A 25218-nucleotide genomic window follows, 5' to 3' on the forward strand; every position below is an offset into this window, starting at 1 on the left:
TCTGCAGATAAATATGGATGTGTTCGTTTTAATCATTCTCATCATCTTTTTTATTTGCCTGCCTTGAACATGGGGAACACCATCCTACATTTTAGAAACAGAGTGCGGTTTCTGGGCCTCATTTTTGACTCCCGATTGTCATGATTACCACATGTGCGAGACCTGAAAGCCATAAACTTGAAGGCACTGAACCTCATCAAATGCCTTAGCCACAGGTCTTGCTGAGCGGACAGAGTGCGTCTCCTTCAGTTTTATTGTGCTTTTCTGCGTTAGTGGCTCGACTATGGTTGCATAGTGTGTGGGTCAGCAAGGGCCCCCCCCCCCCCCCCCCCTCTCTCTCTCTCTCTCTCTCTCTCTCTCTCTCTCTCTCTCTCTCTCTTTCTTTCATTCTTTTTTTTTTCATATCATTGACACTGTCCATCATGAGGGGATTCGGCTGGCCACGAGTACTTATCGGACCAGTCCCATACGTAGCATCTGTGCTGAGGTTGGAGAACCACCACTTACTACCTGGCACCAGCTCCTCATGGTGCATCAGGTGTGTAAGTTTCTTGCAGCTCCGGCTTCATCCGCACACCATACTGTTTCTCTTCCACCTGTGGAATGCCTTTTATTTTTTCCAGCCGTCCATGAGCCATGATGCCATTTGGGACCAGCATGCTGCATGTTTGCTGAAGTCACCCAGTGTGGAGTCAGTAAGACCACAAATCCAGGGTTTTAACTGCCTGCCGCCCTGGTTACTGGAGAGGCCCAGAGTGGTTTTAGATTTGGTGCGGTAGAGGAGAGATAGCATTGGAGTGCTTCACTTTTTAATGTGGTATTCTCTCATACTATATCTGAGTACCACGACCATGTAGCTGTTTTTACGGATGGGTCTAAGCAAGGGGCATTCTTCTGGTGTTAGATTTCTTGTCTGCTCAGATTCTGAGCGCCCTTTACTCTCTCCAGTGTTTGTACCAGCAGATACATTAATCCAGATTATCTAGGATGCCCTCCTACAACTACAATGACTGGAGAAGGAGGGGGCTCTTTCTGCTGGGTACCTGGGCAAATCGGAATTGTGGCAGATTTAAGGGCGGATGTAGCAGCCAAGAAGGCATGTCATGATCATGTGGTATTTTGGTGTGCTATCCGCCTGCATGCCATCACCTTACTGTTGAGGTACAAAAGTCATGTGTCAATGGGAAGACTAGTGGCTGGCAGTGACTAACAACAAGCTCCATGTCATCAAGCCCACAACTCGGCCGTGGACTACTTCCTTCCAGCCATGTCGGCAGGACGAGGTCCCTCTTACTTGTCTTCGCATAGGCCACAGCCCTATGACACATCGATTCTTACTCTGGCGAGAGGACCCTCCACTGTGTGGTGCTTATGGCGTGCAGATCACAGTGCACTGCATTTTTTTGGACTGCATTTTATTTGCTGACCAGCGGACTGTGGTGGATTTGCTGGCAGATCTGCCATCTATTTTATGTAAGGATCAAACGAATGTGGTTAGGGTTTTAAAGTTTTACGTATTGTCCAGAGTTTTTAACAAGATTTTAGGGAGATGTTCTTAATGTGTCAAAGGGTGGCTGGCTCATCCTAGATTTTTGTAAATGGTCAGCCAGTCACATTTCCCTGTGCTTTTCTTTTAGTTCTTCTGTGTTTAGTTTTCTCTGCATTCTACTGATGACCTCGCTGTTGGGTGCCCATCAGATCCGACATCAACAGTGCTATGCTTACAGGACTTTCAGCCCAGGCATTTAGGTGTTCATTGTTGCAGGCTTCAGTACGTAGATTGATTTGATGCTGCCCTCCATGTGTCTCTCCTGTGCAAGTATCTTGTACATCTACATCTATATACATACTCCACCACTACTTGTCATTTTCTTTTGCATTCCACATGCAAAGAAAGCAGCTGTCCATGTGTGTTCTTGAGAGCCCTCATTTCTCTTATTTCGTGGTCCTTATGCGAAATGTACATTGACAGCAACAGAATCATTCCGTAGTCAGCTTCACATGCCAGATCTCTAAATTATCTCTGGTTGTGTTTTGCAAAAAGAACATTGTCTTCTCTCATGGGATTTCCATTTGAGTTCATAAAGCATCTCTGTAATATGTCATGATCGAGAATCTTCAGCTAACAAATCCAGCAGCATGCTTCTGAATGCTTTGATGTCTTCCTTTAATCCGAACTGGCGGGAATCCCAAACACTGAAGTAGTACTCAAGAATGGGTTGCAGTGGTGCCCTATACAAAGTCTCCTTTGTAGATGAGCTTACACGTCCCTAAAATTTTCTCAAGTAGCCAAAGTTGACCATTTGACTGTGTCAAGCAATAAACTACTAATGCAGTGTTCGAACATTACAGGATTATTTTTCCTGCTCATCTGCATTTACTTATATTGTCCTACATTTAGAGCCTGGTTCCAATTATCACACAAACTAGAAATTATGTCTAACTCTTCTGTCCTCGTACAATCATTCAACGATGACACCTTCCTGTACACCACAATATCATCAGATAGCTGTTCGCCTTGCTCATCAGATTGTTTATGCATACAGAGAATAAGAGCAGTCGTATCGCACTCCCCTGGGACATTCCGTATGAGGAACTTCATCTCTGATGAACACTCACCATTGAGGACAATGTACTACATTGTATTACTTAAGAAGTGTTGAGGCTACTTACATATCTAGGAACCTATTCGATAAGCTCGTACCTTCGTTAACAATCTGCTGTGGGGGGCTATGTTAGATATTTTCCAGAAACCTAGAAATATGGAATTTGCTTGTTGCCCTTCATCCATGGTTTGCAGGATAGCCTGTGAGAAAAGAGAAAGATGTGTGAGAAAAGGACAAGCAGAATTTCACACAAACTATGCTTTTGAAATATGTACTGATTTATGGACAGAAATTTCTTCCTTCTCAATGAGGTTTATCATACTCAAACTCAGAATTTGTTCAAGAATTCTATAGCAAACCGATGTTAAGGATATTGGTCTGTAACTTATGGGTCCTTTCTTTTACACTTTACACCTGCACTTTTTTCCACATGCTTGGGACTTTGTGCAGGGGAGAGATCCGCAATAAATACCGAATTGGGGTTCCATCTGGTCTTGACGACTTACTTGTTATCGTCTCTTAAGGGATGCCTGTTACTATGCCCTCCTTATGGGGGACCATACAATGGTCAAACAATGGTATTATTGTACAATCCTCCTTCATAAATGATTCCTTAAACGTTAAATTTAACCGTCAGCTTTTCTTTTGCTGTCTCCTATTGCCACACGAAGACTTAGGCTCACTTAGAGACTGTATATAGGACCAGAATTTTCTCAGTATCTTGGAAAGATATTTTGCTAAGATATGACAGTGGAAATTTTGTGGTTTGTGCATAAATCATTTTACAGAAGCACAAATTTCCACTCTTTGTCTCTGCTTAACTACTCACACTTCTCTACATTACACTTCCTTCCATTACCAAAGTGACAATTCCTTCATGCTTCAAAATGTGTCCTGTCAGTCAGTCCTTTCATTGAATCAAGTTGCGCCACAAATTTCTTTTCTCTGCAGTTCAGTGCAGTATTTCTTAATTAGTTATCTAATCTTCAACATTTCTTTTGCAGCACCTAATTTCAAAGTCTGCTATTCTCTAATATTTCAGCAGCCCTCAATTTTTATCATATGTGATTGTACCGTGTGAAATTTAAAACTATCCCGGCCCTTAAATTGTTCCATGAAATTTCAGGCCATCTGCAAGGTTACTCCCACAATATTTCGATGAACCCTTCTGGCCATCTTCAGTTGTATACTGGTGAAACTACACTGAGCTCCCATGTTGCAACAAAATGACATGGTATTTAAATATTGTACTGGTTGCTATGAATCAGATTTAATACATATCAGGTAGTAGTATTGTCTAACATATCACATAGTGTATCCAAAAACAAAGATGATGTGACTTACCAAACGAAAGCGCTGGCACGTCGATCGACACACAAACAAACACAAATATACACACAAAATTTTAGCTTCCGCAACCAACGGTTGCTTCGTCAGGAAAGAGGGAAGGAGAGGGAAAGACGAAAGGATGTGGGTTTTAAAGGAGAGGGTAAGGAGTCATTCCAATCCCGGGAGCGGAAAGACTTACCTTAGGGGGAAAAAAGGACGGGTATACACTCGCGCGCACACACACACACACACACACATATCCATCCACACATATTGTCTGTATATGTGTGGATGGATATGTGTGTGTGTGCGAGTGTATACCCGTCCTTTTATTATATTCATATCACATAGTGTGATTGTTGGGTACGGTAGATCTCTAATCATTCTTTTAAACCAAAAGAAACATCACACTTTTTATACTGCCATGCAACTTCAGCTTTTTCCCCCTGCAACTACAGTTCATAATAGATTAATTTAACCTCATGTTTTCGTAGTATTCTACCTATTTTCATTTGAAAATTTCCAGTATACAGCAGGTAGGCTGTTATCTCGGAGGCCTCATCCTCTTGCTTGTTGTGCTGTTCATAGGTTTGTAGCATTGTTTCGTGTAATGAGTTTAGATGTACGAGGGCCATTCAGAAAGTAACCTCCGGTTGATTTAAAAGAATACACCAAGTTAAATAAAAATATTTTAATATATGCATCTTACAACTACATCTTTGCACTATTTTTCTACATAGTCTCCATAGCGATTGAGGCACTTATCGTATCTCTTCACAAGCTTTGAAATTCCTTCTGCATAAAAATCACCCGCTTGTGCCTGGAGCCAGCCTGTGACCGCATCTTTGAGCTCTTCGTCGTCATCAAACCGCTGTGACCCGAGCCATTTCTTCAAATGCATGAAGAGGTGATAATCACTTGGCGCCAGGTCTGGGCTGTAAGGTGGATGGTTGATAACGTCCCACTTGAAGGACTCAAGAAGGGCCATTGTTCTGCGAGCAGAGTGAGGACGGGCGTTATCGTGCAAAAAAACGATACCGGAAGTCAGCATACCACGGCGTTTGTTCTGTATAGCCCGTCGTAACTTTTTTATTGTTTCACAGTACACGTCTTGATTAATGGTCGTACCACATTCCATGAATTCAACCAACAACACCCCTTTGGCATCCCAAAACACCGTTGCCATCAGTTTTCTGGCAGAAAAATCTTGCAAGGCTTTTCTTGGTTTGGTAGGCGAATTTGAATGTGCCCACATCTTTGATTGTTCTTTTGTCTCAGGGTTCACGTACTTAATCCAGGTTTCATCACCGGTCACGATTCTGTTTAACAATGGTTCTCCTTCGTCCTCATAACGTGACAGAAAGTCTAATGCAGAGGCCATTCTTTGAGTTTTGTGGTGGTCGGTAAGAATTTTGGGCACCAGTCGTGCACAGAACTTGCAGTAACCCAATCTTGCTGTCACTATCTCGTGCAAGAGAGTCTTAGAAATCTGTGGAAAACCAGTAGACAACTCCGACATTGAGAAACGTCGATTTTCACGAACTTTTGCATCAACTGTCTGGACGAGTTCGTCAGTCACCAATGATGGTCTACCACTCCTCTCTTCATCATGAATGTTTTCTCGTCCACTTTTAAATAAACGTACCCATTCACGGACAACTCCTTCACTCATAACTCTTGGTCCGTACATGGCACCAAACTCACGATGAATAGCTGCTGCAGAATATCCTTTGGCTGTAAAAAACCTTATGACAGCACGCACTTCACATTTGGCGGGGTTTTCTATTGCAGCACACATTTCAAACTGCCACAAAAACTAAACTAGCGCAGGTACGACGTTCACTCGACCACGGCTTGATGCCGACTGACCTGTTGAGTGCGTGAACGCACAGATGGCGTCGCTACTCCCCCCACAACCCGCACTGTGACCAATCGGAGGTTACTTTCTGAACCGCCCTCGTATAATGAACTCTTGGAGACTGTCCAAACCATGAAGTATAATTATTAAAGCATCATCAACTTATTGCCAAAAAAACTGTTCGTCTCAAAACTGCTGAGTTGAGCACCCACTCCTGACTCCCCATGGTGACACTGCCAGACTGTTTGTAAAATTCATTATTAAATGAAAAGCACATTGAGGTAAGAGAGTGCTTGAACGCTGCTATTATGTTGGCACCAAACCTATTCCCAATGAAATGTAGCAAGTCCATCAGAGGCACTTTTGTAAAAAGAGAAATAACATGAAAGTTGACAAATAAGTCATTGCTTCCCAGCTTAAATGACTTACATTTGTTAATAAAATCAGTAGAATTTCTTATATTATGTGGACACTTGCCTACAATTAGTTTGAGTAAAGATGCCAAGTATTTATCCAAATCATAGGTGGCTGTTCCCAATATTACTCAGAATAGGTTATAGCAGCACACTTTTATACAGGGTGCCATAAATTTGGACAAATGAAACTTTTTTTTTTAAAGCAAATTTATTAAAACAAAATACAAAAGAAAATGAAAATCCTTTTATATATAAGTAGTGGTATCTTTCAAGAGTAACATTACTCGATGTAACCCCTGTCAGCCGCAATGACCATCTCCAATCTTGTCTTGAAGCAATCGCATGCACTTTTTAAACCAGCACTGCCCATATTCACGAATGCTGCTCCAATAGAGTTGCGTAGAGATGCAACATTAGGGTGCCTCAGCTTATTGGTAACTCTTCTGACCACGCTCCAAACATAGTAGTTGAGGGGACTGACATCCAAGCTATTCGGGGGCCAGAACTCCTTTGACCAGAACATGGCAGCATTATCCGTGAGCCGGTTTTGGACTAAATGGCTTGTATGAGGTCATCCTCTGCCATCCAAAGCATTGTTCACTCGCTGACATTCAATACTGATGCCAAGTTCCTGAGCTATTGCCACGGGTCCTCTGAAATCAGCACCTGAACCATTTTGATGACTACTGCAGTTTGTGAGATGCGTTTCCTCGAATGAGGTTTCCTCACTGGATTAGTGGAAACTTCCACAGACTTCTCTGAAGCATTGTACTTGGTCACTATATCATAAACAGTTGATCTCCAGTACACGAAGAATCGAATTATTTCAATGGGCAAACACCCTGCGCAAAGACCTTTAGTAATCACAGCTCTTCAGTTGTACTCCACACTTGTCTGCAACACTCAGTCATTTTGAAGTTCTGACTATTTACTAGATGTCTTTGGCTTTCAGGAATGCCATTTGCAACCTCCGGCAGAATTACGATATGACAGGAAATTCAAACTGAAATTTATCCGGATTTAAGTGCTGCACCCTGTATATCTTAGGCAGTCCAAAAGTCTAGACAACCTATGTGGAACTGAATTGTGTGGTTCCCACCTCGTAATGACCTCCTTTCCTAAGAAAAGATAAGGTTAAAGTGATATTTTGTCCTTAACCAAACACTTTGCGACTTCTGATATCAGTCAAAGATAGCTTAGAACTGTGAAGGGAAGGTGTTTACAAATATAAGTTTCCATGTGACATGTGAGTGTGACAAATTAAAGGGGGGTGGGGGGCAAATGACGTGCACTCTACAAGAGTACATCACAGAACACCAGCAGCATACTTGCCTACTCCAAGCCAACAAATCCACTATTGCAGGACATTGTATTTATAATGGTTATTTGGTCAAATACAATGAAACAAAACTTGGGATCCATACTTAAACTTTTGTTAACTGTTATCAATGAACCATTGGAAATACAACGATTTAAGGATCTTATTATTCAGGACAATGGTTTCCAGTTAAATAGCATATTGAATTCTGTTACAGAAAAACTTCGTGGTCTGCATATCCAGCACCATTCTGTGATTTTATGGTGTGGAGACACTCATATCAGTGCTCAGACTTGCAGCAGATTTCACATGCATTCTAGCAAAATGTGCAGTAATATCTGGGTACACTATGCATGCGCCAGTGCAGTTTGAAACAAGGGAGCTCAGTGTCCTTTCACCAGTATACATCTGAAGGTGGCCAGAAGAAACTTGCCAAAATATCTACATCATACTCCGCAAGCCACCTAATGGTGTGTGGCAGAGGGTACTTTCAGTACCAGTATCTGATCCCTCCAACCCTGTTCCACTCGCAAATAGTGTGTGGGAAAAATGATTGTCGGTAAGCCTCTGTATTGGCACAAATTTCTCAAATTTTTTCCTCTTGGTCAATATGCAAAATGTATGTGGGGGGAAGTAATATGTTGTCTGACTACTCCTGAAAAGTGCTGTCCCAAAATTTCAGTAGTAAATCTCTCTGTGATGCACAACGTTTTTCTTGTAATGTCTGCCAGTGGAGTTTGTTTAGCATCTCCATAATGCTCTCTTGCCATCTAAAAGATCCCGTGACAAAACATGACGCTCCTTGTTTGATGTCAGTCCTACCTGATAGGGATCCCAGATATGTGAACAGTATTCAAGAATCGGGCGAAAAAATGCCTTATAAGCCACTTCTTTCATGGTTGAGTTACATTTCCTTAAGATTCTTCCGATTTGTCTGAGTTTGGTGTCTACTGTTCACACTATCTGTTTTATTTGGTCATTCCATTTAAGGTCACTCTGGATAGTTATGCCTAGATATTTTATGGCAACGCTGTCTCCAACTGTTTGTCATCAATAGTGTAGCTGTATAGTAGTAGATTTCTTTTCCTATGTATGTGCAATATGTTACATTTATTTACGTTCAGGGTCAACTGCCAGAGTTTGCACCATTCATCAATTCTCTGCAGCTCGTTCTGCAAATTCGTACTATCTTCTGGTGTTGCTGCTTTGGTATAGAGAACTGCATCCTCTGTGAATAGCCTTAAAGAGCATCCAATGCTTTCTACCAGATCATTTATATATATTGTAAACAGCAATGGTCCTATCACTCTTCGCTGTGGTACTCCGGATATTACCTTTACATCTGTCAATTTAGTTCCATTAAGAGCGACATGTTGAGTTCTATCTTCAAGAAAGTCTTGAATCCAATCGCAGGTCTGCTCTGATACTCTGTAAGCTCGTATTTTTTTCATTAAACGGCAGTGCGGGACAGTGTCAAATGCCTTACTGAAATCAAGGAACACGGCATCAACCTGAGTGCTGTTGTCCACTGCCCTGTGAATCTCATGGAGGAGCAGAGCAAGCAGAGTTTCGCAGGATCTCTGTTTGTGGAATTCATGTTGATTTTTATAGAGGAGATGTTCATTTTTCAAGAACGTCATAATTCTTGAGCATAAAACATGTTCCATAATTCTGTAACAGATTGACGTAAATGATACAAATCTATAATTGTGTGGAACTGTCTTACGGCCTTTCTTAAAAACGGGAATGACCTGCTTTTTTTTCTAGTCGTTAGGTACCTTTCATTGCTCAAGCGATCAACAATAAATTACTGCTAGAAGGGGAGTAAGTTCTTTCACATAATCTTTACAGAATGTTATAGGTATCTCATCTCGTCCTGAAGTCCTTCCACTACTAAGCGATTGTAGCTGCTTTTCAATTCCACGATCGGTTATCTCAATATCTGACATTTTGATGTTCATGTAACTATTGAAAAGAGGGACAGTGTTATGATCTTCTGCGGTGAATTCAGTGTTTCGGCCTTCTCTCTGTTATCTTCTGTTTCAGTGCCGGTGTGTTCACAGAGATAATGAATAGGTGATTTTGACCCAGTTACTGATTTTCCATACTTACTTTCAAAATCATTGAATGCTTCTCTCATTGCTCTCCTTACGCTAATTTTCTCTTTGTTCAGCTTTTGTTTGTCAGCAAGTTATTGACATCTGGCAATTTGCGCAAAATTTCATGGATCATGATTTGGCTATGTTGTGACATTTTGAACAATTTTATCTTTGAACTTACCTTCTAACCTGAATTCTTTAAAATATGAATATTTTTTTCAAAGAATGTAAAGAACTTCATGAGCGTGCAGTGAGGTGATAAGGTAAATACTTCAGAATTGTCTTTTGCACAGAGGCTTACTCCATAAACATTATTTTCCAGTCACCTCTAGTGCTTTGCCTTGAGGATCATTAAACTGTTATATCCTTAATTTTCTTCATACTAGTTTCATAAATTCCTCTCTTTTTGTGGTTACAGAGGAAAAGAGGAAATCAGAACTGCGTAAGTCCGAAAAGACTGATGATCAAGAGGAGGAAGACAAAGAAGCATCGTATTCAGAAGATTTCAATGAATGCTATGAATATGATCTGATTGGTGTGACTGTGCACACTGGAACAGCTGATGGTGGTCATTACTACAGTTTCATAAGGGACCGGACTGCATCTAATCGTGATAAGTGGTTTCTTTTCAATGATGCGGAAGTAAAACCGTTTGATCCCAATCAAATAGCCGCTGAATGCTTTGGTGGTGAGATGACAGTAAGTAATGTTTGTTCTGTTTCATGCTCATTTACACAAATTAGAACTTGAATACACAACACCAAGACTTGTGCAATAGTATAACTTCATTTTAATGTTATTAAATATGTTTATCCATTCATCGTGAAATCAGTTTATACAAATGACTGTTGCCAATGCTGGAGCTGTCATAGTAAATTGAGTGAAGGACACATATGTGTGTGTGTGCGAGTGTATACCCGTCCTTTTTTCCCCCTAAGGTAAGTCTTTCCGCTCCCAGGATTGGAATGACTCCTTATCCTCTCCCTTAAAATCCACATCCTTTTGTCTTTCCCTCTCCTTCCCTCTTTCCTGATGAGGCAACAGTCTGTTGCGAAAGCTTGAATTTTGTGTATATGTTTGTGTTCGTTTGTGTGTCTGTCGACCTGCCAGCACTTTCATTTGGTAAGTCACATTATCTTTGTTTTTAGATATATTTTTCCTACGTGGAATGTTTCCCTCTATTATATATATATATATATATATATATATATATATATATATATATATATATATATATATATATATATATATATATAAATAGAAGGAAACATTCCACGTGGGAAAAATTATATATAAAAACAAAGATGAGGTGACTTACCGAACGAAAGCGCTGGCAGGTCGATAGACACACAAACATACACACAAAATTCAAGCTTTCGCAACAAACTGTTGCCTCATCAGGAAAGAGGGAAGGAGAGGGGAAGATGAAAGGAAGTGGGTTTTAAGGACACAGGCAGACAGTGTTTGTTGGTAATGAGGATCACCCTGTGGCTAAACATGCCTTGGTGCACAGCCAGCACATCTTGGCACAGTGTTACACCGTCCAGGTTATCTGGATACTTCCCACCAACACCAACCTATCCGAACTCCGGAGATGGGAACTTGCCCTTCAGTATATCCTCTCTTCTCGTCATCCGCCAGGCCTCAATCTCCGCTAATTTCAAGTTGCCGCCACTCATACCTCACCTGTCTTTCAACAACTTCTTTGCCTCTACACTTCTGCCTCGACTGACATCTCTGCCCAAACTCTTTGTCTTTAAATATGTCTGCTTGTGTCTGGATATATATATCTAAAAAGAAAGATGATGAAACTTACCAAACAAAAGCACTGGCAGGTCGATAGACACACAAACAAATGTTTGTTTGTGTGTCTATCGACCTGCCAGCGCTTTTGTTTGGTAAGTTTCATCATCTTTCTTTTTAGATATATTTTTCCCACGTGGAATGTTTCCCTCTATTATATATATATATATATATATATATATATATATATATATATATATATATATATATATATATATGCCTCCTTCCCCCAGGCCCAGACTGGCCAAAGAAAGGAACAAGTGGAAGAAACTTACTAAAAGGAAGGACATGTTGATAGGTCATGAGTAAAGACATCATGGAATAACTTCCATTATGTTTGAATAGTGGAGATGCTGAGTCATAGACACAACAGAAAGACTGTCACAAATAAATAACACGACTGCAGTCTTAGGCAACTGAAACCACACTCCCTGAAGTCCATAAACCTAAACACCCAGGATGCTCCATTGTGGCTGGTTACTGTGCCCCCTCTGAGATGATCTCTGCTCTCGTAGACCAACACCTTCAGCCTATTACCCAGAAGCTAACCTGCTATATAAAAGATACCAACAATTTCCTCCATCAACTCTCCACAGCGCCTGTCCATTTACCACATGGTGCCCTGCTTATCACTATTGATGTCACCTCCCTTTACACTAACATTCCTAATGCCCATGGCCTTACCACTATTGAACACTACATTTCCCAACACCTGATGGATTCCAAACCAACACACTCCTTCCTAATCGTCCTAACCAACTATATCCGCACCCACAATTACTGCTACTTTGAAGGCATTACCTACAAACAAATCCAGGATACAGCGATGGGTACCCAAATCTCGCCATCCTCTGCCACCCGTGGGCATTGAATCTGCGGTCCCTCTTGAAATATACCGAATGTCTCACTGAAGCCTTCACAGACCGTAGTTATCCTCCCAACCACGTACAAAAACAAATCTCCCATGCCTTATTTTTCCAGTCTCCCATCACCTCCCAAAGTGCCACCATTCGGCCACAAAGGAGCACTCCCTCATAACTCAGAACCACCCAGGACTGGAACAATTAAATTACATTCTCCACCAGTGTTTTGATTACCTTATCGTGCCGAAATGAGAAATGTCCTGCCCACTATCACAGGGTATTCCGCCGTCAACTGAACCTACACAATACACTCGTCCATCTTTACACAACCCTTGTTCCCAACGCCTTGCTTCATGGCTCATACCTCTGTAATAGACCTAGATGCAAGACCTGTTCCATACATGCTCCCACCACCACTTACTCCAGTCTGGTCATGAACATCACCTATCCCATCAAAGGCAGGGCTACCTGTGAAACCAGTCACATAGTCTAAAACTAAGCTGCAACCACTGTGCTGCATTCTATGTGGGTATGACAACCAAGAAGCTGTCTGTCCGCACGAATGGCCACCAACAAACTGTGGCCAAGAAACAAGTGGACCACCCTGTTGCTGAACACACTGCCAAACATGACATCCTCCATTTCAATGACTGCTTCACAACCTATGCAATATGGATCCTTCCCACTAGCACCAGCTTTTCTGAATTGCGCAAGTGAGAACTCTCCCTGCAATACACCCTACGTTCCCGTAACCCTCCTGGCCTCAACCTGCGTTAGTCACTGTCCTCACCCATCCAGCCCCTTCCCTGTTCCCATTCTAGCACTAGACAGTTTAAGGACCTCCTTTGTTACGCACATTGGATGACTGTTAATTGTAATAATTGTTCATGGAGTAGAAATATTGCCCAAGCCTAGTGGTAGTTTTCAAGAAAAATTACTCATCCGGTTTTTGAGGATCTCCTTCAATCCATTGCTTGAATTTCTTCACTCTGGAAGCCAGGTTCTCTTGTATGTCTGGAAACAATAGGTTGCATGTTTCTTGAAATAGCATAGACGACAAACTAATTCATAAGTAATTTTCAGTTTTGATAGTCCTAGATGCCTTGATGCTATGAATTATGTGAATTACAATGTTCACTCAGTGAAATACATTCCATTTATGTGAAACTGCAGAAAACTTTAGATCTCTCCTTCCTTCCTTTCTTCCCACCAGACAACATACAACCAAACCGCACCCAGCTAACATTGCTCCATAGTATATATTCATACCAACATAGTATATATTCATACCAACATCGAAACCTAGAACATTAAATCGAAAATAATTTACAGAAAATGAAATTCACTCAACAGCACAATAGACCAATTACAATAACAAATATTCACATAAACAAAAATTTATCTTTTTGTAGTACAGTAATTTTAAATTAATTTTTTTAATCACAGGGTTAGTTGTGTTAGCACAACATATACTACCATACAGTTGGAGTTTAACATTTCAAATAAGATTACCAAATAAGCAGCAACCAGTCGCAAGATCATGTTTTCTTTATTTACTTTTGCAATAGTAAATAAAGAAAAATGATCTTGTGACTGGTTGCTGCTTATTTGGCAATTTTATGGTTTACGGTCACTGCACAACTTGGGAACCATATGGAGCCCCCCCCCCCCCCCCCCCCCAATTCAGAACTTTCAAATAAGATCAAAAAAATGATAAGGTCGTGAATTTGAGAATATACACACATCAAAAAAAGTTTTGCATCACCTTGGTTCTGAGAGTTCCTGAACCTGTACAGAAAATTGGAATAGAAATCAACATAAATATCACTTCTGCCTTTTTTATTGCTCGTGAAAACCACACTTTGCATGGTCCAGATTGTCCCACTCCTCAACGGCGATTCGGCGTAAATCCCTCAGAGTGGTTGGTGGGTCACGTCGTCCATAAACAGTCCTTTTCAGTCTATCCCAGGCATGTGCGATAGGGTTCGTGTCTGGAGAACATGCACTGGCCATTCTAGGCTAACGATGTCGCTATCCTGAAAGAAGTCATTCACAAGATGTGCTCGATGGGGGCTCGAATTGTCATCTATGAAGACGAATGCTTCACCAATATGCTGCCAATATGGTTGCACAATCTGTTGGAGGATGGCATTCACATATCGTACAGCCTTTATGGCACCTTCCATGACCATCAGTGACATACATCGGTTCCACATAATGCCACCGCAAAACAGCAGGGAATCTCCACCTTGCTGCACTTGCTTGACAGTGTGTCTAAGGCATTCAACCTGACTGGCTTGCCTCCAAACATATCGTCCTATGCGACACTCATCAGTGAAGAGAACGTGATGCAAATCCTGAGCAGTCCATTTGGCATGTCGTTGGGCCAATGTGTACCCCACTGCTTGGTGTTGTGGTTGCAAAAATGGACTTCACCATGGACATCGGGAGTGAAGTTGCACATCATGCAGCCTATTGTGCACAGTTTGAGTCGTAACATGATGTCCTGTAGCTGCACGAAAAGCATTATTCAACATGGTGGCATTGCTGTCAGGGCTCCTCTGAGCCGTAATCCCTGGGGAGCAGTTATCCACTGCATTAGTAACCCTTGGGTGGCCAGAGCGAGGCATGTAATCGACAGTTCCTGTCTTTCTGTATCTCCTCCATGTCCGAACAACATTGCTTTGGTTCACTTTGAGACACCTGGACACTTCCCTTGTTGGGAGCCTTTCCTGGCACCAAGTAAAATTGTGGACACTATTGAACCACGGTATTTACCATCTAGGTATGGCTGAATTACAGACAACACGAGCCGTGTACCTTCTTCCTGGTGGAATGACTGGGACTAATCAGCTGTCGGACCCCCTCTGTTTAATAGTCGCTGTGCATGCATGGTTGTTTACATCTTTGCATGGGTTTAGTGACATCTCTGAACAGTCAGAGGAAGTGTGGCTGTGATACAGTATACACAGTCAGTGTATATCTTCAGGAGTTCTGGGAACTGGGGTGATGCTGAAGACTGGTAAAAGGAGGCATCTGGTGGGGGCTGAATTGGAGGGTAGTGTCAGATGGTTCTACATACCGATCATGGTCTTGATAATTTTTTAGGAGTGGAGACAGCTCCCAGGGTATTTCCTATAACATTTCACAGTATATCAGCTTCAGAATCCAAAGTTCTGTAATCACATGTATGAAATATTTCATGAGAAAATTGCAGGATAGATAAGGCTCTCAGAATCTGAGTTTCAAAAAAACAGAGAAATGTCAAAATGACTTCTTAACTGATTTGAAGTTAAATGAAAAGAATACTTGGAAAACCCTTAGATAAAAGCGAATATTAACTCATCTTGAAAAAAAATTTGAATAAGGTTATTTCTCGCAAGATAATATTTTAGATTTTGTCAGATGTAATTGTGCTGTTGAATTTTGTACAAATACTAATTAGTAATATTAAAGAAAAAATACTTATACTAAGACAAAACTGTAAAGCAAATATTAATGCTTTAGGGGTAACAAGACGAAAGCTAACACTCAACAATCAGTAATTTTTAACTTGGATTGGATGCAGAAAATTAAGATAAATGATTTGTTCTCTTATATGCTTGACTTCCTAAAGTTACTCAATTTTTTGAAAAGTAAATACTATTTTGAAAACAGTCTTTTCTGTTACTGTCATCGTAACTATAAAATAAGAAACCACTTGCAATATTGTGGGTTACGATACTAATTTCACTACCAAAAAATGCGATACCATATTTCAGAAGCAAGTCCTCTGTGTCTTTTTTGCGCTACCTTGGCTTACAATACCATTTTACATAGTCAGTAGTTCATGAAATACTGTGTGCAGCATAGACACTACTAAAATGTCAAAGCATTTGATAAAGTTCTGTGTGCTACATAAGCACTACTCAGTTCCAGGATACTAGACTATGTGTTAGCAGTTCAAATAAAAGTCCGGTGCGCTAACATGGCACAATTTCAATTTGGGGATACCATGTAGTGTGTTTAAACACACAGCTAAGTTCACTATCAATTTGGTTCAACTCATGGCTGAGGATACTACACAACATCAATGAAATAACTTATATTTATAAGCACTATGATGAATGTACAGAGAGCATGTCATGTAACTCACACTTAAAGCAAAAATATGAAAATGTCCTCCCCAGATCACGGGGTTGTCTGAAATTTCCATACCATTTCCGGTTCAAAATTCACCAAGAGCTAGATAGAATTGGAAAATGTCCACTTAGGTAATACAAAAAGTTATATACTGTACACAAATAATATTCTGTACCAATTTTTTGAGAAACAAGTACCCACAGATTTCAATAACTCTCCTGATATCTTTTACACACTTCGGTGAAAATAGGGTTTGTTTGTTTCAGAGTTCTGTAAAATTGTTCTTTGTAAAATTGCATGGTGCCTTCTGTACTGTCTACAAGTAGTTCAAAAGCAAAGAATAGTATACATATTTTACTAGTTATCAGACAGTATCTTCAGGTTATTTATAAAAATGATAAAATGTTTTGCAGTTTTTTGTGGGGTGTGGGTATAGTATTCAATGGCAAAGAATCTTGTACCTGTGAGTATCATTCAGGAATCACCCCCGTGCTCATAGTTGGTTAGATGAATAATAAAACATCAAATAAAAAAATTGCAATAGCACTAAGATATTTACAAGTCATTGTGGGGGATATGGTTGTGTTGAAACTCTTAAAAACTAGAATTTCTGTGCAGATAAATATTAATCATTACATGTTTCAGTAAGTCACTATATGGTTGTAACACTTGGTGCACATCACCCATCTGGGGTAAAATGTTTCAAAATCTTAGTATATACTTCATCATGTTTTCAGAAAAGTAACAATATAACTCCCACCTCTCATCACATTTTCAGAATCAGTAACGAAGAAGTTAAATGTCAAGTGTCTAGTCTGATACAGTAAGTAGTTCAATTCATATAGCATTTTGCGTACTGAATACATTAACTATCAAGTGTTCAGATTTGTCATCCTGACTTATCTTATATGGTTCAGTGTAAGTATAAAAAAATTTCATAAGTTCAGAAATAAACCGTTTTCACTTCTCATTACCTTTCAACAGTGTACAAGGATGTATTGGTGTGACAGTAGAGGTTTAATTCACTAAAAACAATCTCCAGTTTACTTCCTATTTTCAAGTGTCATGCTCTTCACATTATTTACTACCAAGATGCTTAATCACTTTTCAGTGTACAGATTACTGACATATTGCCTAATTATAAAAGGTGTTACATTTCACATAGAATCAACCTTTCTGCATAAATATGATTGAGTATCTACTTGTGTCTGTTACTTCAAGTCATATCCAACTTGCATTACAAACCTTGCTAACTAAGTGTGTCTTTCATATACTTTCTCCACAGTAAGAAAAAACAGGTTCCCTAACCAGTCCCTACATAACATCATTCTCCTCATTACATCAGTATTACATCAATACTTCATTAAATACATCAAACATCTCCTCATTGCATCAACATAATTACTTCACCTTATATCCTCGTAATATCACCTCATTACTCCACTGAATACTCCATAATAATAATCGCCTAAGAAAAATCACCTGCTTCATCTTACACAATAGATCAACCTCACAAAATAACATCACATAGCTGCAGACCTCACAACTGGTATAGCCTTTCCTCTAACAATAGAAACAGACATTACACTTTCTACATGTTTTATTACTTTACTGTTTGTAATCATTGCTTTGCTTGCACAACTCATTACTGTATACAATCATATTACTTTAGCTTAAGAGTCAGAAAGGTAACACTCCCTACAATCACTTCATTACTTTCAAATGCATTTGACTAGGCAACTGTACTTTCACTTGTTGCATTTTACAAACACGTTGAAAACTAGTGCATGACATTAAATATCTCAGGTGGACTCTTCTACTAATAGCTACGTACACACACACACACACACACACACACACACACACACACACACACACACACCATATACTTCCTCAAAATTTACCAAAAATTGTCTATATACTGGGTACTAATCTCATTACTCCTGCAATTATACAACCTTTTACACTTACATGTTCACTGGTTACTCAGGGTGTTCAACAAAGTTTGATATACTTGTACATTTTGTAGAATTCGATTACCTTACCCTTTTGGTATAATCAAAAAACATTTTTCACTGCAAACAGAAAAACATCCTCCTGCATTACTACTGTACTCAGAAAATAATCAAATAGGTGTTAACTCGCTGAATTTTACATAATCAGTGTTGTGAAGGTTTCTGTTTACTGCCAAAAATGACTGTTCACCAATGTTTCTGCCAACTGAGAGGGTTTCAGTTTAACCTATCACCTCTACTATCATTATCTCTCACATGTTGGGTGGACTGGTCATTATTTGTCCATTGTCCACCTCTGTTTTCAAAATTCCTATCACCATTTCTGTTCCCAGAATTTCTTTTCTCACAAAACTGTTTGTCCCCATGGTTTGATCCTACATCTTGATAATTTCTAAAATTATTTGGATTCCTGTCATTCCTCTCTAGGGTGGTGGTGTTATGTCCTTGCAAAAATTGTCATTTCTATCATGATTGTGGTTACTCCAGTTTGGCCTCCTGAAATCAATACTATGTTGGCCAAAACCATTATACGCCCCGTCTTAACTTTTCTACATATTTTAGGAACTTGTCTACAGAATCATCTGCCCCGTGAACTAACCCAATTTGAATGCTCTCTGGTAGCCCTCTCTTAAGTACCTCTGTGTGAGTTAATTCATCAAAAGGTTGGTCTAAGTGTGCAAGTTTCATGATCTCGTCTATGCAAAACTCTTTCATACCCCTCTATGCTCCCTGTACATTGGACCATTTAAAAACTCTCTCTTTATCCTTGCTTGTTCAGTGTCAGACCAGAACTTTATCAAGAAACACTTTTCAAATTCATCTATAGGTAAATTGCTTCAGTCAAGTTGGTTGGCCCATGACAAGGCTTCTTCTTCTAATGATCTATTAATAAACTTAATTTTTAGTTCTAAATGATTAATGGAAAATCTCATATAAAGATGTGAAACAAATACTAACAAAGAGATAGAGGGGCTGGCCAGTACTTACCTCAGCTCAGTACAGCCGATAGATACACATAAAACAGAACTGAAAATTTACATTCCTAGCTTTCGGAACAAATGTTCCTTCATCGGGGAGGAGAGAGGGGAAAGAAAGGGAAGAAGGGAAAGGAGATTCAGTTACTCACAACCCAGGTTATGAAGCAACAGGGAAAGGAAAATGGGAGGGTAGCAAGGATGGAGGCATGGTTGTCAGAGGGAATCCAAAGATATTCTACTGTAAGTACTGTGCCAGCTTCAAACCAAAGAGGATGCATACAGAAGTAAAGAAGTATATAGTATAAAGATAAACACAACTATGTAGGATGAAAAGATGCGTGAATGGCTAAAGAGGAAAGGAAAAGAGGAGAAGACTGAAGAGTGAATGGGAGTGAGGTTGTTTAACGTAGGTTCAGTCCAGGGGGATGGCGGGATGAAAGGATGTGTTGGAGTGCAAGTTCCCATCTCCGCAGTTCAGAGGGACTGGTGTTGGGTGGGAGAAGCCAAATGGCACATACGGTGTAGCAGGTTCCTAGGTCCCTAGAATTATGCTGGAGGGCATGCTCCGCTACTGGGTATTGGGCATCTCCTAGGCGGACAGTTCGTCTGTGTCCGTTCATGCGCTCAGCCAGTTTAGTTGTTGTCATGCCGATGTAAAAGGCTGTGCAGTGCAGGCATGTCAGTTGATAAATGACATGTGTAGTTTCACACGTAGCCCTGCCTTGAATTGTGTATGTTTTACCAGTAGCGGGGCTGGAGTAGGTGGTTGTGGGGGGATGCATGGGGCAGGTTTTGCAGCGGGGTCGGTTACAGGGGTAGGAACCGCTGGGTAGAGAAGGTAGTCTGGGAATATTGTAGGGTTTAACAAGGATGTTACGGAGGTTAGGGGGGCGACGAAAGGCAACTCTGGGTGGTGTGGGGAGAATTTTGTCAAGGGATGATCTCATTTCAGGGGTTGACTTGAGAAAGTCATATCCCTGGCAGAGTAATTTGTTGATGTTTTCGAGGCCAGGATAATATTGAGTGACAAGGGGGATGCTTCTGTGTGGTCTGGGGGTAGGAACATTGTTGTTGGACGGGGAGGAATGTATTGTTCGGGAAATCTGTTTGTGGACAAGGTCTGCAGGATAGTTGCGGGAGAGGAAAGCACTGGTCAGCACTGACATGCCTGCACTGCACAGCCTTTTACATCGGCATGACGACAACTAAACTGGCTGAGCGCATGAACGGACACAGACGAACTGTCCGCCTAGGAGATGCCCAATACCCAGTAGCGGAGCATGCCCTCCAGCATAATTCTAGAGACCTAGGAACCTGCTACACCGTATGTGCCATTTGGCTTCTCCCACCCAACACCAGTCCCTCTGAACTGCGGAGATGGGAACTTGCACTCCAACACATCCTTTCATCCCGCCATCCCCATGGACTGAACCTACGTTAAACAATCTCACTCCCATTCAGTCTTCTCCTCTTTCCCTTTCCTCTTTAGCCATTCACGCATCTTTTCGTCCTACATAGTTGTGTTTATCTTTATACTATATACCTCTTTACTTCTGTATGCATCCTCTTTGGTTTGAAGCTGGCACAGTACTTACAGTAGAATATCTTTGGCTTCCCTCTGACAACCATGCCTCCATCCTTGCTACCCTCCCATTTTCCTTTCCCTGTTGCTTCATAACCTGGGTTGTGAGTAACTGAATCTCCTTTCCCTTCTTCCCTTTCTTTCCCCTCTCTCCTCCCCGATGAAGGAACATTTGTTCCGAAAGCTAGGAATGTAAATTTTCAGTTCTGTTTTATGTGTATCTATCGGCTGTACTGAGCTGAGGTAAGTACTGGCCAGCCCCTCTATCTCTTTGTTAGTATTAATTTTTAGTTCATCGCTCATACCAGGGAGAAAACTGTCACGGCAGTGTTGTATAAAATCAGCTGGATGAAAATGTTTGTCACCAGGGAAGCCTTTTTAGTGGCATAGTAGGGTAGCTTGGGTGTCCTACATTACAGAATGTTTTTAGATAAGCCTCATCTTGTAACTGTCCTACTTGTTTTTTGATAATAGTGACATCACTATGTAAGTCTGACCCAATTGAGTCTGTTATCTCAGCTATCTTTGGAACTTTTTCATCTACATCTAAGGCAACACTGCCTATTTTTTATTTAACTTATTTATAAAGGTTACAGCTTGTTTACTAGTGTCTCCAACAGCATCTTTACATCTAACTTCAACAGCACCTATCTGAGATCTGAGGAGATCCTTGTCCACTTCCCCTATTTTTGTCTCTAATGATTGTATTTTGGATTCTGAAGCCTCTACTCTCCCCTCTATTTTTTTTTTTCACACGTTCGTTCTGCTGTAATGAGATTACATTCTGACACTATCGGCTTTTCAAGTTTTTCACCATTTTTTTTCTATCAATGACAGTTTTTCACTATTTTTTCCATTGATGACATTAATGCAGTAAACATGTCTTGTAAATTTAACTGTTTGGGTTTTTTACTTACATGTGGCTGTTCTTGTTTATGATGGTCTGGACTCGAATCTAACAAGCTACTGTCTATAAATCCTGAGTCTGCACTGATTTCATTTAACTTTTTCGGTTGACTATTGCCTAATACATCCTGAAACATGTCTTTATGGGCTATGTCCTGTTTAAATTCACTAGTTGAACCTGGTAGGCTCGACATATTTATTTAATTGTTCGGATCATGTTCCATTTTTTGTAAATTTGTTCATAAATTAATAGCGCAAAAAAAGAAACAGTCAAAATGTTCACACAGTACTGCACTGATAAAATAATTAAAAAAAATGTTTTAATTGGTACTTAGCTTATTATTGTCCTGGATTGGGTAGGTAGCATCAACTTTAGTAATAATGCTTCAACCTTTACAACCATGTATGTCCATAGTGTTGCTTCATTCCAAAATTTCTCCACTTTGATTTAAAATCATTCCACTTTGCAACACAATTTTATGCTTTTTGGTCACATCAAGCATAAACACTGTCAAAAATCCAAACGTACAAGTATCCTGGTCACAATGGCACCACTTTATAATAATCTCCTTTGTTACACACCTTGGATGACCATTCATTTTAATAATTGTTCATGGAGTAGAAATATTGCCCAAACCTAGTGGTAGTTTTCAAGAAAAATTACTCATCTGGTTTTTGAGGATCTCCTTCAATCTATTGCTTGAATCGCCTCAGTCTGGAAGCCAGATTCTCTTGTAGGTCTGGAAACCCTATAGGTTGACATGTTCTTGAACTAACATAGACAACAAACTGATTTGTATATAACTTTCATTTTTAATAGTCCTAGATGCCTTGCTGCCATGAATTACAATGTTCACTCGGGGAAATACATTCCGTTATACACGCAACTCCAGAAAACTTTACACCTCTCCTTCTTTCCCTCCTGCCAGACAACATACAGCCAACCCGCACCCAGTTAACATTGCTCCAAAGTACATTAGTAAATATATATTCATACCAAGATTGAATCATAAAACATTAAATAAAAAATAATTTACAGAAAATAAATTTCACCCAACAGCACAATAGAACAGTTATGATAACATATATTCACATAAACAAAAATTATCTTTTTATAGTACAGTAATTTTATGAATTTTGTTTTTAAAATCACATGGGTTAATTGTGTTTGTGTGACATATACTGCTGTATAGTCAGTGTTTAAAACATTTCGAATAAGATCGAAAAGAGGATAAGATGGTGAACTTGAGAATATACATGGCCCAAATGGCTTATTGCACGTTATAACAGCCCTCATTCCACCATCACACCCAGTCTTTTTACCTCTCTCCTTCTCCACTGCTTCCTCCTCCCCACTCCCCTCTCACTCCCACTCCCACCACCACCACCACCACCACCACCACCACCACCACCACCACCACCTCTCCCTCTCATCTGCCCTCTGTCTAACCTGCAGCACTTCACCGTCCACCACCCTCACCATACTATCCCTCCTCATCCCACCCCCACCCAGTCGCCACTCCCATCATGCACTGGTGCTGCTGCTTGCAGTGTGGGTTCAGTTGCCTGAGACTGCGGTTGTGTGTGAGTTGCGTGCGTGTGTGTGTGTGTGTGTGTGTGTGTGTGTGTGTGTGTGTATTGTTGACGAAGGCCTTCATGGCCGAAAGCTTTATTTATTTGTGACCGTCTTTTTTGTTGTGCTTATCCGCGACTCAGTATCTCTTCTGAAAATGAGGCTAACAATTGTCTGACGAAGAAATTTCTTCGTCAGTATCTCTTCTGTTTTTTTATTTCAACCTTTGATCATAATATAAATTCTTTTGATGATGACCAGTTTCAGTCAGTAATGACCATCTTCAGATTTGTTCTACACCATGTCCTAATGTGATAAAGCTGTAATGGCATCGTCAAAACATTTATACACTCAGCAAAGCATCATCACGTAGAACTAAAATATGGTGTAAAATAGGCAATGTTGTCCACAGAGTCAATTCGCAACTCAAAGGCTGGAATAAAAAAAAACATTTGACAGTATTGGATCACTATTCATATTCGCCACTATGTCGCAGCTGGTGACAAGAGAAGACGATGTGGTAGATCACATCAAGCCAGTGAGAAGGCTGATGACTTAGAAAAAGAAATATATTATAGAAACAACAGGCAATGTGCAGTATGAAAGTGTGGCAGTCTGGAGCAAGTTCCATCAAATTCTCAAAACCTTTAAGGATTCTTGGCAGCTAAGTTACATATTTTTGTACCACAGATGTGGCAGTACTAAAAACCTTGAGTTCAGGGAAATGGTTGAGCTACTTTTCTTATGACACTCTTTTTTTTTTTTTTTTTTTTTTTTTTTTTTTTTTTTTTTTTTTTTTTTTTTTTTTTTTTTTTTCATGTGTTCTGATTTGCCAACTGATTTCCTTCTTCCAGCATTTGCATTTTGTATTTTGTAATATACAGTTGTTGAGTACTAAACCATATGGAATGCAAAGACTCATAGTTTGATATCCCTTGTCACTTCCACCGCTGCACCTGACATGAGAGACCTCTCACTGTTCTTGGCTGAAGTAAAATACTGCCGGGTTCTCAATTTTATATAACCTAACCTCAATTATTATACTGTAATTGGAAGTATTGCAAACTTTCCTATTATAATGTTAAACAGTCAGATTTTGTCCACATGAACAGAACATGGTCATTATCCTCTCTTGAAATATGACCATTTTCACTGATTCATGTACCCATAGTATGGTATTTCATATAGAGCAGAAAGAATATTTTAAGATGTTTTGCTTATAAATACCAACATATGAGATGCAATCAGACAGTAAAGGGAATTTTTGTTGTTCTTAAAGTGTCTTTATTTATTCATCAACATCAAATTTGTCTCCTTCAAATTAATCCCCTCAGATATGATACACTTGTGTCAGCACTTTTTCCCAATCTTGGAAGAACTTCTTTAATCCAGTTTTCATTACACTCTTCAGCTCCTTCAGTGATTCTGTTTTTATCTCATTAATAGTAGCAATACGTCGTCCTTTCACGGTTCTCTTGCGCTTCGGGAATAGGAAGAAGTCTCAGAGGGCCATGTCTGGTGAATACAGTGGCTGAAACAACATAACAGTTTTGTTTATCACTAAAAATCATGAACAAGCATTGAGATATGAGTGGGAGAATTATCATGATGCAATTTCCATGAAAAGTTTTGCCACAATTCTGGTTGTTTTCTCTGGATTGCTTCAGCAAACAGAACAAAACTTCTAGGTAGTATTCCTTATTGAGCATACGACCATAAAGCAGGAACTCATGATGCACTACCACATAGTA

General features: G+C 40.0%; 1 protein-coding gene across 1 annotated transcript in view; it reads left to right on the top strand.

The window, feature by feature from the left end:
* LOC124788817 (ubiquitin carboxyl-terminal hydrolase 34) overlaps positions 1-25218 on the top strand; it is a 518595-nt gene that overhangs the window by 336263 nt on the left and 157114 nt on the right. Inside the window, exon 33 of the mRNA XM_047256101.1 lies at positions 10045-10325. Within this exon, the coding sequence (XP_047112057.1) occupies positions 10045-10325 (281 nt within the window). The remainder of the gene's footprint in view (positions 1-10044; positions 10326-25218) is intronic.

Source organism: Schistocerca piceifrons, chromosome 1 (genome assembly GCF_021461385.2).
Source record: "Schistocerca piceifrons isolate TAMUIC-IGC-003096 chromosome 1, iqSchPice1.1, whole genome shotgun sequence".
NCBI lineage: Eukaryota > Metazoa > Arthropoda > Insecta > Orthoptera > Acrididae > Schistocerca > Schistocerca piceifrons.